This window comes from Chionomys nivalis, chromosome 12 (assembly GCF_950005125.1).
Source record: "Chionomys nivalis chromosome 12, mChiNiv1.1, whole genome shotgun sequence".
NCBI lineage: Eukaryota > Metazoa > Chordata > Mammalia > Rodentia > Cricetidae > Chionomys > Chionomys nivalis.
Window position 1 is genome coordinate 54,977,124 of NC_080097.1, and position 16,554 is coordinate 54,993,677.

At 39.9% G+C, this 16,554-nt stretch overlaps 1 protein-coding gene across 1 annotated transcript in view; it reads left to right on the top strand.

Moving 5' to 3' along the window:
- Micu2 (mitochondrial calcium uptake 2) overlaps positions 1 to 16,554 on the top strand; it is a 92,030-nt gene that overhangs the window by 60,599 nt on the left and 14,877 nt on the right. The window contains exon 7 of the mRNA XM_057786190.1: positions 14,127 to 14,192. Within this exon, the coding sequence (XP_057642173.1) occupies positions 14,127 to 14,192 (66 nt within the window). The remainder of the gene's footprint in view (positions 1 to 14,126; positions 14,193 to 16,554) is intronic.

The window sequence follows — 16,554 nt, forward strand, 5'->3', positions numbered from 1 at the left end:
GCTGAATACTTCAAGTCTTGATCACTGGTGGTTACGTGGCTATGTAAGGGGTATTTTGTTCTACATAAATTATACTTAGTAAAATTTTTGACCCAGCTTCATACTGTAGCTTTGAAAATGGTTGTTTTTTGTTTTGGGGGGTTTGTTGTTGTTGTTGTTTTGTACAAGAAACTCTTGCAAAACCTTGGAACAGAGGAAGAGCAGAAAAAGACCTCAGTGGAGAATGAACTGTAAAACAGTGGAGCCCCTCAAAAAGTAGACTCACCAATGCTTAACATCATTAGGAATGATCCAGAGTAGATAGATGTGTCCATCTAGGCCTGTGAGGAAGGGAAGGTGAATGATATGAAATCTGAGTAGGCTGTCGCATGGCAGGCAGACCCTCTGGGCTAAAGTGCAGAGACTGTCTTACCTGAAGTGACCAGGAGTGGTAGCTCTGTTTAAGTGTTAATTTTAGAAATGAAGGCGGTAGGCCAGGGAGATGGTTCGGTGGCTGAGAGTACTTGTTGCACAGCATGAGGGCCTGGATTCAGATCACCAGCACCCACATGTGGCCATGCACATCTATAACCCCAGTGTGGGGATGAAGGTGGGTACATCTCGGGAACATGCCAGTCAACCAGGCTAACAGAAACCAGTGAGTTCCAGATTGAGTAAGAGACTCTGTCTTGAGGGAATAGGACAGAGAGCAATAGAAGAGGGCATCCATCATGGTGCTCTGGCCTCTCCTCAAACACAGGCACTCACACATGCCTGCATTTAACATACACATGCTGCAATAAGCACACAAAAATACCTGTATAACAAACACATGATTAAGTTAAATCTCTGCTCTAGAATGAGGGCTTTTTAGTTGAATAGACTAATTTCAATTCCTTGTTACTACAGAAACATTTCAAAAGAGAGGTTAAGTAGATTGGATAGATAGCTCAGCAGTTGAGAGCATTATTTTTGCTTTTGTGTAGGACCCAGAACCTAATGGCAGCTCAAAACCACCTGTAACTCTGGTTCCAAGGAATCCTATGCCCTCTTCTGACATTCACAGGCACTAGGCACACACACGGTACACATACGAACATGCACACAAAACATTCATACACATACAAAATCATTTTAAAATTTTTAAAGAGACGTAGAGACTGGAGAATAAATAGGAAATGAAAATTTTCTATCAGTAAATTTGGGAAATTATTTTGAGATTTTTGTGTGTGTGCGTATGTATACATATGTACATGGACGTGTATATATGAGCACACACATGCCATGGGGCACATGTTATAGGACAGCTAACAGGAGTCAGTTCTCTCCTTCCACTGTGGATCCTGTAGTTCAAATTTAGGTCATTAAGGTTGATACTCTGAGCCACTCACTGGCACCCCCTTTTGAGATATATGATCATTTTTAAAGGAACTTAAGTTAAAGCAATGGAAGAAAATGCGCTTGCACAGATAGAGCCTGAAATATCTGTGCAGTGTCTTAGAAGACACCATTGCTGTCCAGCTACTTCATCTACCTTAGAGAGTAGTGTATATGAAAAGTCCATGAGGTAGAGAATTGATTCTCTCAGATTAACCAACCTGTAGAATTTGCACATGTGTAATTCTCCAAGACCTGGAAAACTTTGTGATATTATTCCTGTTAATCATGAGGAGTATGTCTTTTAGTAGTGAAGTTAGAGGCGATTTTCTTTTTGGGGGGTGGGTTGAGAGGGGTTTCTCTGTGTAACCCTGCCTGTTCTGGAACTCACTCTATAGATCAGGGTGGGCTTGAACTCACAGAGATCCACCTGCCTCTGCCTTCTAAATGCTGGGATTAAAGGCATGCGCCACCACGGCTCAGCTAGACATAATCTTCTCAGATATACTGAACAAGACCCCTTCAGGGATCACCATCACAATTCCAAAGCTCAGAGTTGCACTTCAGTAATGTTTGGGGGTGACCTGAGGCAAAAATCACAAAGCCATGGTGGCATGGAAGCTTGTCTGAAGTCTTGTCAGCTACAGAAGATGGTAAGTACTCAAGATGACTTCAAGACAGTGGCGACTGATGGCAGAATACCCCAGCCTGCTCTCTGACCTCCACATGCACATGCACCACACGTAGAAAGGAAACAGAAAGTAACTGTTGGGACACATCACTGATTGTTTGAAGGTTAAGGCTTTAAAGCCAACCTTGTATGCCTATAGTGGGCTCTTTGTGCTGGCTATAGAAATGGAACTTGATAGCCAGGGGATTGATACATTTATCAATTTTTGAAGAAATAATTTCAAGGAAGAAAACTACATTTCTATAAGTTATTTTAATTGTTTAACTTCCATGGTCCTTAGTTTAATAAACTTAAGTATGTTTATTACATACTTATATATATACACATGCATACATATTCATATTCTTGAAAGAGCCAGGTGTGGTGATACAGTGATAAGATACACATCTGTAATGTCTTGTGAAAGTGTCCTAATGTGCAGATTGCCTCAGTTTGTAACTTCCATACTAGTGAGCATTTGTGCTTTGTTAACATCTAGATGAAAAGCTGTTGGGTAGCACGGTGCCTACTTCTTCAGCCTGAGAACTGGCGAAAGTTGTCATCTACGTGAGTTGCTCTCTGTCAGGTGTGATAAACAGTATGGACAGTGATCAAAGCCAGTAATAGTTGATCTATGTAATCTTTACCTTGATAGATGGTGCGTCTGCTTGTGGGCCGAGTGCCAGGGTTTTAAGCAGCTTCTCTAGACAGAGGATTAATGACCAGTCTGTTCACCGGGGAAACGGCCCCTTAGGTGGTCCTTTCATTCCGAGCTACTCTCATACTGATGGAAAGGACTGTGCTCTTAGTATAAGAGTGTTAGGAGTTGATCAAACTAAATACACCTGCTAGAGTTGCTGCTAAATACATAGAAAAACCTTTGATAGAGTTTATTCTCCTTGGTTTTGTAATGATTCTCCCATTCCTGAATGTAAACTGTCTTGGAAGCAAAGAGAAATAAATTGACTCTGCCTAATTCATGTTCAGTCTGAAATTGAAAGTGTTGGTCAACAAAGATTCAGAAATCCATTCAACAGTATGTCCTCAGTCATTCAGAATTTCTTTTTTGTTGTTTTGTTTTTGTTTTTTGTTTGTTTGTTTTTCGAGACAGGGTTTCTCTATAGCTTTGGAGCCTGTCCTGAAACTAACTCTTGTAGACCAGGCTGGTCTCAAACTCACAGAGATCTGCCTCCTGGGTGCTAGGATTAAAGATGTGTGCCACCATCACCCAGCTAAGTCATTCAGAATTTGTATGTAGCAGATAGGCACCTGGAGGGCCTTCCACAGCTAATCTCTATATGTGTCCCTGTGACATGGCACCCCTGTGCCCAAGTCCTTGTTCTTTCCTCTGCTTGGTTGTCCTTACTACACTCATTCAGGCATTTTCAGTCATGCAGAAGCGGGCACTCGTGTCATCAAGGAGAACCGCCTGGAGGAAGCCGCCTGCACCCCCAGCAGTCTCTCTCCCATCCCTGCTTCAGTGTTTTATTTACAGTGCACAGCACCAGCAATTGCTCTGCATGTCTGTTCTCTTCAACCCATTAGAATGGAAATTCAGTGACAGCAAGGAGCTTTCTGTCTCCCCAGCACCTCCAGCAGTGCTTTCTCATAGAGCAAGCACACACAGCTTGTTACATTAGCCGGGTTCCATGCTACCGTGTCAGAGATTGTCTTAGGGAAGAGAAAGACCCTCTGACCCAAATGTTGAACTGAGATGTTTAGGTTCATACTTTCAAATGTCTCAAATGGAAATGTTAGAATTCATATAAGCGCTATAATCTTTTTTAAGTCAAATTTAGTCACACACACACACACACACACACAAACACACACACGGCCCAAGTGTGGAAGTCAAAGGACAGCTGTGAAAGTTGGTTCACTCTTTTCCCAGTGTGGGTCCTGGGGATTGAACTCAGGTTCCCAGGATTGGCTCAAACACTCTTACCTACTGAGTTACCTCTCTGGCCCCAGACACTGCAATCTTCAGTGTTCAGAGGCTATCAGAACCTCTTTATGAGTCCAAACTAAAGTGTTCTAGGTAAAACCTAACATTATAAGATTTATCAAGCACAAAATCTATCAGGACAGGTCCTTGCTATTCTAAATTTCACACTGTGTTATAAGACTCCTAAGAAATTCATACTTCAATTAACTAATTACATTTTTTGATTTATTTTGTTTGTTTTGTAACTTTTTGAAGAAAGATTATATGAAGGTTAAATTCGACTGTATTTAATGTTTCATAACAAAAGAACAAGTTTTAAGCTTTCTATAAAATTTATAATTAGCCATTTTATTGATTACATCCATCTTAAAGTATTTATTTTAAATTTTTGTGTATGGGCTGAAGCGATAACTCAGTGTTAAGAGCACTGGCTACTCTGGAGAGGACCCAGCATCCACTGGCAGCTCACAGCTCTCTATAACTCTAGTTTTAGGGTATCCAACACTCTCTCTTGTGGTCTCTAAGTGGCAGCATGTAGTGTACACTCGTATGTATGTCCAGATAAAACATCCATGTTTCGTTTTTAAATTTTACTTTCTTACACAATAGCTTTTTAGAGATTTTTTTTTTATTTTTATTATGTGTATGGGTGCTTTGCCTGCATATTCTTAGTACACCACATGTATGCAGTGCCTGTGAAGTCCAGAAAAGAGTATCAGATTCCTTAGACCCTTGTGAGTGCTCAGAACCAAATCCAGATCCTTACAGCAGTTCTCAACCTAGGGATCACATATCAGAGCTTCACATTCCAATCCATAACAGTAGCAAAATTACAGTTATAAAATAGCAGCAAATAATTTTATGATTGAGGGTCACTACAACATGAGAAACAAGGGTCTCAGCATTAGGAAGGTTGAGAACCACTGCTCTTGTAGAGTCTACAAGGACAGCAAGTGCTCTTAACCCTAAGCCATCTCTGGTACCTTATGTGACAGATTTTCAAAATGAATGAATAATCTGGAAAGGAAGGATATATTAACAATACTTTGTATCAAAGGAGACAGTGCCACAGATGCTACTGATAGCCAAGCACAGAAATGGAATATTGAGTATTGTGGCAGCCAGTTCATATGTGCTCAGATGAAATGAACTCATGTCTTCAGTAAAACTAACAAGATACAGTATCTAAATATGAACAATCCTTTATCAGAAGCCTAGAAATCACTATCCCAAAATCGTCCCACAAAGACATTCAAGTGCACATGGTTTCATTGGAATTAAGGAGATAATGCCAAACTTTTACAAACCCTCCAGAAACACAAGATAAAGGAAAGGAAGCCCAAGATGTTCCTGGTAACTAAAACCAGAGAAAGACCTGCCAAGAAGTAAATTCTAGTCCTGTCCTCACAAACCAAAATACAGAATTCTGCCCTTACCCAGAAAAAGCAAACCAATCCATGTGTGAAGTGCAGAATGAGGTCAAAATAGAAATAGCAGTGAGCTCCTTAGCTAGGAAATCAGTCAATACAGTCCACCACCCTGACACAGTAACAACAGAAGAGGCCATGTATACATATACTGTCTCTTTCTTTGTTGTCCTTTGGCCTTTAGAGACAGCTCTTATGTAACACCCAGGCTGGCGATGAACTTCTGATCCTGCTGCCTTCATTTCCAAGTACTGCAGGTCTGTGCATGCACCATCATGCCCAGCTAATTATGTCAGTATACATCAAACATTAACCAAATGTATCATTATTAAAAGTCAATGAAGTAGGAAACAGTGTCTTCATTCTGATAAAGAGTATTTGCCAAATCTTAGAGGGTCTGGGTATAGCTCAGGAGCTCACATGCTGGGGTACACCTCAGGAGCTCACATGCTAATTGCATCAGACCCTGAGTTCAATCCCCAGCGCCAAGAACCCAGCATGATGCTGAGGTTTGGGGGATCCTGGATGCTTTCCATGCAGCATGAGGAGCAGGCAGAGAGGTTTGTTTTTAACTCTAGAGTTCGGTGTTTTGCTGGACATTCCAGTGACAGCAGCCATTCAAGAAGAAAAAAAAATGCATGTGAAAAGGTTAGAATGGACCTCTGCAGAAGCAGGCCTGACCCAGCAACCTCCGAGGGAGCATGAGCCAGTGGCCTCTGGAGCAGGTTTAAGCCAGCCAACATCACGTGACCAGGCCCAAACAACCTCTTAGGAGCAGGCCCAAGCAAGCGACCTCTGGGGGAGCAAACCTGAACAACCACCTCCAGGATTGCAGAGTACAGAGTGACCTCTGGGAATGCTGAGCAACCCTCCTGGAATGCGAGTAACCTCCAGGGTGACTCTACCAGGAAGAGCAACCATCTGAACCTAGGATCACCAGAAACATGGCCCCAACTACACCAATCAGAAAAAAAAAGATGGGTAGGCAAGGTAAGAACACACTCAATATCACAAAGAGCAACACACACCAACAAAAACTAGTGACTCTACAACTTCAAGTCTTAAACACACCAATACAAAAGCAATACACACCAAGCAGAAGAAAATACCCTAAAAAATAACTTTGAGGCCCTTAAAGTGGAAAGGGAAAAATTCCCTTAAAGAAAAGGAGGAAAAGACAAACAAAAAAATTGGAAGAAATCAAATCCCTTAGAGAAAACCAAGAAAAAACAAATCAAACAGGTGAAAGAAATGATTCAAGACTTGAAAACCAAAATAGGGACAATAAAAAAAACACAAACCAAGGGGATTCTGGAAATGGAAAATATGGGAAAACTATCAGGAATTACAAATGCAAGCATAAACAGTAGAATACAAGAAATGGAAGAGAGAATCTCAATAAAGGAAATAGTCTCATTGGTCAAAGGAAACAGTAAATCTAACAAAAGCTTAACACAAAATACCCAGGAAATATGGGACACCATGAAAAGACCAAACCTAAGAATAATATAGAAATAGAAGTAGTCCAACTCAAAAGCACAGAAAATTTATTTAACAAAATCATAGACAAAAACTTTCCTAATCTAAAGAAAGATATGCATATGAAGATACAAGAGGCTTATAGAACACCAAATAAACTGGACCCAAAAAAAAAGTCCTCTCACCACATAATAATCAAAATGCTAAACAGACAGAATAAAGAATATTAAAAGCTGCCAAGGAAAAATGCCAAGTAACATATAAAGGCAGACCTATCAGAATTACACCTGAATACTCACTGGAAACAATGAAAGCCAGAAGATCCTGATCAAGCATTTAATTAAGACATCAAGAGACTACGGATGCCAGCCCAAACTTCTATATCCAGCAAAACTTTCAATCACCATAGATGGACAAAATAAAATATTCTGTAACAACCAGATTTAACCAATACCTAGCCACAAACACAGCCCTACACAAAGTACTAAAGGAAAACTCTAACCCAAGGAAGTTGGTTACATCTACAGAAACACAGACAGTAGATTATCTCACAGCAAATCCCAAAGAAGGAAAAAAAAACACACAGTGATGTCACCAACAACAAAAACTAAAATAACAGGAACTAGCAATCACTGGTCATTAATATCACTTAATATAAATGAACTCAACTCACCTATAAAAAGACACAGGCTAACAGATTGAAAACAGAATCCATCCTTCTGCTACATAAAAGAAACACACCTCGGGGCTGGAGAGATGGCTCAGTGGTTATGAGCACTGACTGCTCTTCCAGAGGTCCTGAGTTCAATTCCCAGCAACCACATGGTGACTCACAGCCATATATAGTGACATCTGGCACCCCCTTCTGGCTTGCAGGCACACGTGGAATGCTGTACACAAAATAAATAAATAAATATTTTAAAAAACACACACACACACCTCAACCTCAAAGACAGACATTGCCTCAGAGTAAAGGGTTGGGAAAAAATTTTCCAATCAAATGGACCTAAGAAACAAGGTGGTATAGCTATCCTAATATTTAAGAAAATAGATTTCAAACTAAAATCAATCAAAAGAGACAAAAAAAGGACATTTCATTTTTGTCACATGAAAAATCTGTCAAGAGAATCTCAGTGCTGAACATCTGTGCACCAAATACAAGGGCACCCTCATATGTAAAAGAAACACTTAGAAAGTTTAAATCAGGGATGGAGAGGTGGTTCAGCTGTTAAGAGCACTGCCTGCTCTTCCAAAGGTCCTGAGTTCAATTCTCAGCAACCACATGGTGGCTCACAACCATCTGTAAAGAGATCTGGCGCCCTCTTCTGGCCTTCAGGCACATATGCAGACAGAATACTGAAAATACTGTATATATAATAAATAAATAAATCTTTAAATAAAAGCTTAAATCATACCTTAAACCCCACACACTAGTAGTGGGAGACTTCAGCACCCCACTCTCATTACTGGACAGGTCTACCAGACAGAAACTTAACAGAGAAATAAGGGAACTAACAAGGGAACTAACAAATGGACTTAACAGACATCTATAGAATATTCTATCCAAACATAATATACCTTCTTCTCAGCACCTCATGAAACCTTTTCAAAAACTGACCACATATTAGGTAATAAAGCAAACCTTAACAGATATATATTTTTAAAAAATGGAATAACTCCATGTATCTTATCAGACCACCATGGCTTAAAATTAGATTTCAACAGCAACACTAATTTCAGAAATCCCATAAACACATGGAAATTAAACAGTGCTCACCTGAGTCACCAATGTGTCAAGGAAGAAATAAAAGAAGACATTAAAAACTTCCTAAAATTCAATAAAAATGACCACATAACATACCCAAATTTATTGGACATAATGAAAGCTGTGCATAAAGAAACTGGAAAAATCCCACACTAGTGAGTTAATAGAACACCTGTGAAAGCGGAGGCTGCTCATTCATTTCCCAGCCACCCATACTCGAATCAATCACACAGATAATATATTAATTGCAACACTGTTTGGCCAATAGCTCATGCATATTTCTAACTATCTCTTACATCTTAAATTAACCCATTTCTGTTAATCTATGTATTGCTACAAGGTTGTGGCCTACCAGTAAAGTTCTCATATTCTGGCATCTTTCTCCTTCAGCAGCTACATGGCATCTCCTTGACTCAGCCTACTTTCTATATATATGTCATTCCTGCCTGGCTATATTCTGCCCTGCCATAGGCCAGAGCAGCTTTATTCATTAACCAATAAAAGCAACATTTATACAGAAAAACATCCCACATCTTCTCCCCTTTTCTGTCTAATTAAAAAGGTTTTTAACTTTAACATAGTAAAATTACATATACAAAACAGCTATCAAACAAGAATTATAGTTACAATATTTAGTCCACTTATATTTGGCAAATTAAGGAAAATACTCTATCATCTATCCTATCTTTGTGAGTCTAAAGTTATATCTAATTTATCTTTTATCATAACTAAGGAAAATTATAACTATCTGTCTTCAGCTCTCCAAAGACCCCAGTTGGATATACTATTACCTAAGTAAACAGGAAGTGCATTGTAAGCAACTTCTAAAACACTAGAATTGACAGAGACATCTCAATGCCTGGATAGGCAACCAGAGTTCTTCTGTACCATTGGGGCATCCTCCTTCAGCCTATAGGTCCATAGTATCCAGCAGACTTTTCCATGAAGCAGGAAATTTGAGGAACTATTCTGTCCATATTGCCAGTTTGTTAGTCATGTTCTTCTGTTTCCTGCAGAATATCTGGCAGTTATTTCATGAAACAGGAACCCTAAAGAACTGTCTCACCTTTAAGCAATTTCAGCAGCCATTTTTCTGTGTGCCCTGCATGTTCAGTTCATATAGCATACCATCAAGCAGTCCAGGCAAGAGCAGTTTCTTGCCCAAATGACTAGCCTTGTCACATTGAAGGCAAATTCTAAAATGAATTTCTTCAATGCCCATCAACCTCTCTGAAGTATTTGGTGCTGCCAGAAGCAGACGTGTCTCACTGTTGAGAAAAGTCTTAAGTTGTTAAAACATTTTAGATGCCATATTCGCCATATTCTGTAGGCCTTTGAAAGGTTTAAAGACTATCTATCTAACTGAAAAATTTCTCTGTATATCTAGAAAACCTAACTAACATGACTGCAAGTTTGACTCTTATAAATGACTATTCTATAATTTTTAATTATATAATATATATATATTAGATTTTCGAGACAGGGTTTCTCCGTTGCTTTTGGTTCCTGTCCTGGAACTAGCTCTTGTAAACCAGGCTGGCCTCGAACTCACAGAGATCCGCCTGCCTCTGCCTCCCAAGTGCTGGGATTAAAGGCGTGCGCCACCACCACTCGGCTATATATTATATTTTTAAATGAGACTTATAAACATAATACCTTAAACAAAAGCAGATATATATGATATATATAGATATAGATAACAAAATTGACCTTAATTTATTGTATCAATAAATCAAAGACCATACCAATGTAAAGTATTCATTTCTATATTATATCCCACCTTAAATGAAAACAAACATTTATAATAAATCATTTTGGGAAATTGGGCATAGTTTTCACTAAACTGCTTCCCGTTTGGTGAGTGAAGTATTTTTGGCTTCATGGAGACCTTTAAGGGGGTCTTGTTCCATCAAACCATATTAGCTTGGAAAGAATCCACAGGTTCTTGTCTTCTGTGGAAACAAAAGCAGAACATCTTATCCAAAGCAACATATCCTTAGAACCAAATTTTGAAGTCAAGATACCTTTTAATATATATATGCTGGTTTAGCTTAGCATATTGAACAATGAAATTAAATATATCTTTATAGTTAGCTCATTCACGGGCAAAAAATTCAAAGAAAACACAATAACATACATAATCTAGACTGTATTTTCTATCTTTATGTGACTTATTTTTCTATACCGCTTTAATCCATGACTGTACTCTTTTATATTATTTTTACTGTCTTTTTAAAGATTAGTTTTATTTTTAAAACTATTTACTTCTTTTTATAACTGTCTGTACTCTTTTTCCTGTCTCTCCCAAGCCTACATAAATTTTTTTAACACACTGTGACCCATTCAGAGGTTTATTTTTGTCTAAATCTGTCTTTATTGTATATATCTAATCATTTTCTGACCAGGAGTGCCATTTTTTCCCTAAACATTAAGCAAGTGTGACTAGGACCAACTCCATGGCCCTGCCTGTTCTGCCCCATCCAACATGGCAGAAATATGTTCACCGACTCTGTGAGCCATGCTCACCGCCCCAGCTCTAGGGAGGCAGTGTGTCTGTGTGCCATTAGGTAATTTGTAGCACACTACTCATAAGCCCGTTTAAATGCAGGTCCTCCCAAAAGAGTCAGAGTTTTTTAATATTTATTTAGTTAGTTAGTTATTATGTATACAATATTCTGTCTGTGTATATGCCTGCAGGCCAGAAGAGGGCACCAGACCCCATTACAGATGGTTGTGAGCCACCATGTGGTTGCTAGGAATTGAACTCAGGACCTTTGGAAGAGCAGGAAGTGCTTTTAACCTCTGAGCCATCTCTCCAGCCCCCAAGAGTTAGAGTTTTTACTGCCAGCATGTACCAAAAAGCCATCTCTTAAAGAAGCCATGCAGTTTTTGCTGCTAATGCTGAGTCAGGAAGCCTTCTCTTAAATGAGCCACGCCTCTGCTCACCACCAGCAAACAGAACCTATCTGAAAAAAAATGCAGCTACCAAGAAGCTCCAATTGACTCTCAATTTTGTGGATCTAGAAGCTCTTTGTTTAATTAAGCTTTCTGAGGCTTTATGTGGATGTACATTGCTGAACATTGGGTGCCATTTTGTAAGCAGAGGCTGCTTGCTCGTTTCCCAGCTGCCCAGACCCGAATAATCACAGAGATACTATGTTAATTATAACACTATTTGGCCAATGTCTCATGCATATTTCTAACTAGCTTTTATATCTTAAATTAACCCATTTTTATTAATCTGTGTATTGTCACAAGACTGTGATCTACCTGTAAATTTCTGGCATTCCGGCATTTTTCTCCTTCAGCAGCTACATGGAGTCTCCTTGACTTACCCTACTCTCTCTACATCTCTCTTCCAGCCTGGCTATATTCTGCCCTGCTATACACCAAAGCAGCTTTATTCATTAACCAATAAAAGCAACACATGTACAGAAGGACATCCCACATTATTCCTGAAAACACTAGAACTAAAAGAAGCAAACTCACCCAGGAGGACTAGACAGCAGGAAATAATCAAATTGAGAGCGGAATTCAACAGTACAGAAACAAAACAATACTAAGAAACAATGAGACAAAGAGTTGGTTCTTTGAGAAAATCAACAAAATAGACAAACCTTTATCGAAACTAACCAAAAGGCAGAAAGAAATACCCAAATTAACAAAATCAGAAACAAAAAGGGGGACATAACAATAGACACAGAGGATATCCAGAGACTCATCAGATCATACTTTGAAAACCCATACCCCTCAAAATTGGAAATTAAAGGAGATGGACAATTTTATGGATAAATATCACTTACCAAAATTAAATCAACACCAGATAAACAAATTAAATAGGCCTATAACTGCTATAGAAATAGAAACAGTCATCAAAAGTCTCCTAGCCAAAAAAATCCCAGAACCAGATGGTTTCAGTGCAGAATTCTACATGATTTTCAAAGAACTAATACCAATACTCCTCAAATCAGCTTCTTCATTAACCAATGGTAATAAAACATTCACAGCATACAAAAGGGCATCCCTCATCACAGGCAGATGAATAAGCTGAAAAGTGTTGGAGTCAGTGCGACACAACTCAGCAGTGAATACAAACAGGCAACATGCATGAATCTTGAGATAACCATGCTGAAAGAAAAAAGGCACATGCAGAACAATATGCAGTGTTCAGTTACACTTGAAAACAAAGTGAAATTAATTTAGAGAAAAAACAGAATTGCTTCCATGGACATTCAGGAAGGACAGGTTGACTTCAGAGAGATAATTTTTCAAGTGTACAAGGCTAGGATCTGGTTGGTTTGTTTGTTTGATTGGTAGTTGTTTGGTTGGGTGGTGTTGTTCTTGTTTTTCGAGACAGGGTTTCTCTGTAGATTTGGAGCCTGTCCTGGAACTAGTTCTTGTAGACCAAGCTTGCCTCAAACTCACAGAGATCCGCCTGCCTCTGCCTCCCAAGTACTGGGATTAAAGATGTGTACCACCACTGCCTGGCCAGGATCTGGGTTTTAATGTATGTCAATTTTTTCTAAAGCACTGTCCAGAGTAACAAGCAGGGAGCACCCCAGAGTGCTGCTCCTCCCAGAGGCTGAGTGTTCCTTACATGGAAGTCTGTTGCTCTTATCTTTGTTGGATTATGTTCATTTCTGCCTGAAAGAAGTGCAGGTGTTGGGCAAAGGAGGGATACGGAGTGTGAGAATTGGGCCTGGCGCTGTACCATGGGGTTTTCAATGGCAGACATAAAAGGTGAAAGTGATGTCAAGCTTTCAATTGTTTCCCTGAAGCCAGGAGGGCATGGCACACAGGGGAGGGAGGTCTCTAGAGGACCCAGCATGAGCCATTTGCCTAACTAAACATAGAAGGGTTCCAAGTGTAGATTGATGGTCTCTGACTTAATGTTAGCAGTTTATAAATTACTAACAAGTCATTTTTTTTAAAGAAAGACCTGATGATTTGTTTCCTAATTGATTTAAGCCATAGTTTGAGATTGTGTGTACATCTCACTTCTTTTCAATCCTTTCTTTTCATTTGCTTCCCTATGAAGACTGGTACAAATGGCTCTGGAAGGTAGGTAGGCTACTTAACATACTCAGTTTTAAGAAACCGTTAACAGTTTTATAGTTAACAAAAATATAAGTATTTCAACATGTTACAAGTAAATGAAAGGGAGAACATATGTAGAAGAGTGGCGTTGTGTGTGATACGCATCTGAAATGTGGCTGTAAAGTGTCAGCGGTGTAAGAAACACGCCCAAATGGAAACCATCCGAAAGGAGTGAAAGGCAGTCTGCAGCTCATCTGCTGGAGGAGCTGCTGCTAAGCAGAGAACTGTGGCCCTGGCGGCCTTTCTGCCTGCTTAATCCTGCAGTCTTGCATGGCCTACAGCCAGCCGCAGACAGCTAGATGTCCTGTAACAGCTAAGCATCTGTCTTCAGGTTACTTCAGATCTCCATTAGACAGCCATGTAAGTGTGTGTCTGTAATCTTTTCAGTTGCAGAAGATCATAAGTAAGCAAGATGACTTCAAGACAGTGAAGACGAATGAGGCCGATTCCCAGGTATGTGAGGAAACGCTTCCAAACACATGGTGTTGGTAAAATCTGAACTCTGGTCCTCACACTGTGTGGTAAGTGCTCTACACACTAAGCTGTCTCCGTGGCTCATTATCTCATCTCATTGTGGCTTCAAGGTACATTGTTGTATGGCTACAATATTTATGCTGTCATTCCCCTTTTGGGAAGTATTTACCATATATCTGTCTTTCATAGTTCATAAGACTGCAAGGAATAATCCTGGGATTATGCTCTCTTATAGACGTGTGACTATATCTTAGGGGTAACTGACCACAAATTCAGTTGCTGGATCAGAGCGTGTTACTGTTGAGTAGGTTAACATACTGACCAGTATTAACCAGTATTCGTGTGGGACACTACTTTCCATTCCCACCAGTGGTATATACCAATACATTTCAGCTGACTATTATCTGGTAATTGTAAGATTTTCTTAAACTTCTGAATCACTCTAGTTTAGAACATATCTATTTCAAATGTGTCAGTTTTTAAAAATCACAGCCTCTGCCAAGAGCACATCTGTATCCCAGCACTCAGGAGGCAGAGATAGTCAGATCTCTGTGAGTTCAAGGTCAGCCAGAGCTACACAGACACCCTCTCAGAAACCAAATACAACCTCCCCTCCACTGACATCACAGCAGGGGAGGATACCTGATGCCAAGTTGTCTTCTTAGGAAGAAAATTATTTTTATTTAGTCCAGGCTAGAGAATTGCTCAGTTGGCAAAGCATTTGCATTGAAAGCCCAAGGACATAAACTCAATCCCCAGAGCCCACATAGAAGCTAGATTTGGTAGTGTATACTTGTAATCCCAACACTGGAAAAGTGGGCAGGAGTATCCTTGGGGTTCTCTGGCAAGCTACCTAACCTAACCTAGTTGGTAAGCTCTGGGCCAGTGAGAGACCTGATTCCCAAAAAAGTGTTCATATTCCTGAGGGTGACACCTAGGGTTGTCTTCTGGCCTACACACATACAAACAGTGTTAGAAACAACAATAATTAGGAGCTGGGGAAATGGCTCAGCGTCTAAAGCATTTGCGTGGAAGCATGAGAGCTCAACTCATGTACACCTTGTGGGTGGAAGAGCCACAGTGACTGCAGCTTTGCAGATACAGGGCTCTGACAGGGCAGGGCCAGTTAGAGACCCTGCCTCACTGCAGTGGCGAGCAATCCAAAGGAACTGCATCAGCCTTGAGCCTCCACTCATGTGCACCAGCAAAGACACCTGTGCCCACACATGTGAATGAGCACATACACATGCACACCACATATACACAATGGCAGGTATGTATTAATACGTGAATGAGAAATTCCCTGAAACAAAAATGAAAACTTAGAAATATTTGTTTGCTTAGAGCAAAGTATGTTTAAATTGTTAAAACAGTGCTGTACTCCTTAAATCTCAGAATCTGGGGCTCAGAGGTAGAATTACAACTTCAAGGCCAAATTGAGCTATGGTGAGATCTTTACCTCAAGAAAAAGGAAGAGTGGAGCTCAGTAGTTAAGAGTATTGACTGAGCTTCCAGAGGTCCTGAGTTCAATTTCCAGCACCCACATGGCAGCTCACAGCTGTCTATAAATCTGGGCCTATGGGATCCAGTACACAGACATCCATGTAGACCGAACGCCCACATACATAAATAGATCTTTAAAGGGGAAACAGGCAGGGAGACTGACAGTGCACGCCGCGGTGGTGCTTACAGAGCGTCCACAGCGTCCTGGGTTCAGTTCCAGCACCACTTAAGTGAAGCAGATGTGCAGCCCAGTCTAGGAGGGCACGGTCCTCCTTGCTACTGGAAACCTGTCTCAAAAGAATAAAAGTTGAAGTGGACTTGTAAGGTAAACTCAGAATCTCATAACCAGGGACTTTAGAGCAGATGTGGTGTGCACCTCTAACTTCATTTAATTTATGCTCAGAGCAAGACTTAAATCCAAATCTAATTAGAAAAACAAAATTCCCAGGGAATTAAGGGGAAAAGTTGGTAAATATAATCAAAATACATTGTATGAAATTCTTAAAGAATTAGTAAAAATATTTTAGCTACCATGAATTTTACTCATGCTTTGACATTTGGTCTGATGTTTGGTAAATGTCAAAAGTAGAAGCTATCCCTCTTCTGAGCTTAAATTTGGGGACATTTTGCTATTCAGTTGATTTGTCCCCTCGTTCTGTAATCATGAGGCAGACACCCTCTACACTTCACAAGATATGTAGAACCTTAGGACTGTGGAAATCTGAATCTAAAAATAAAAAATTCTAGTCATAGCCAAACTGAGTGGAAGAGAGAATGAAGACATGCTTTCACAGATAATGGTGTCTGTGGGCCCTGGGGCAGACGGGGCCTTTGCTAA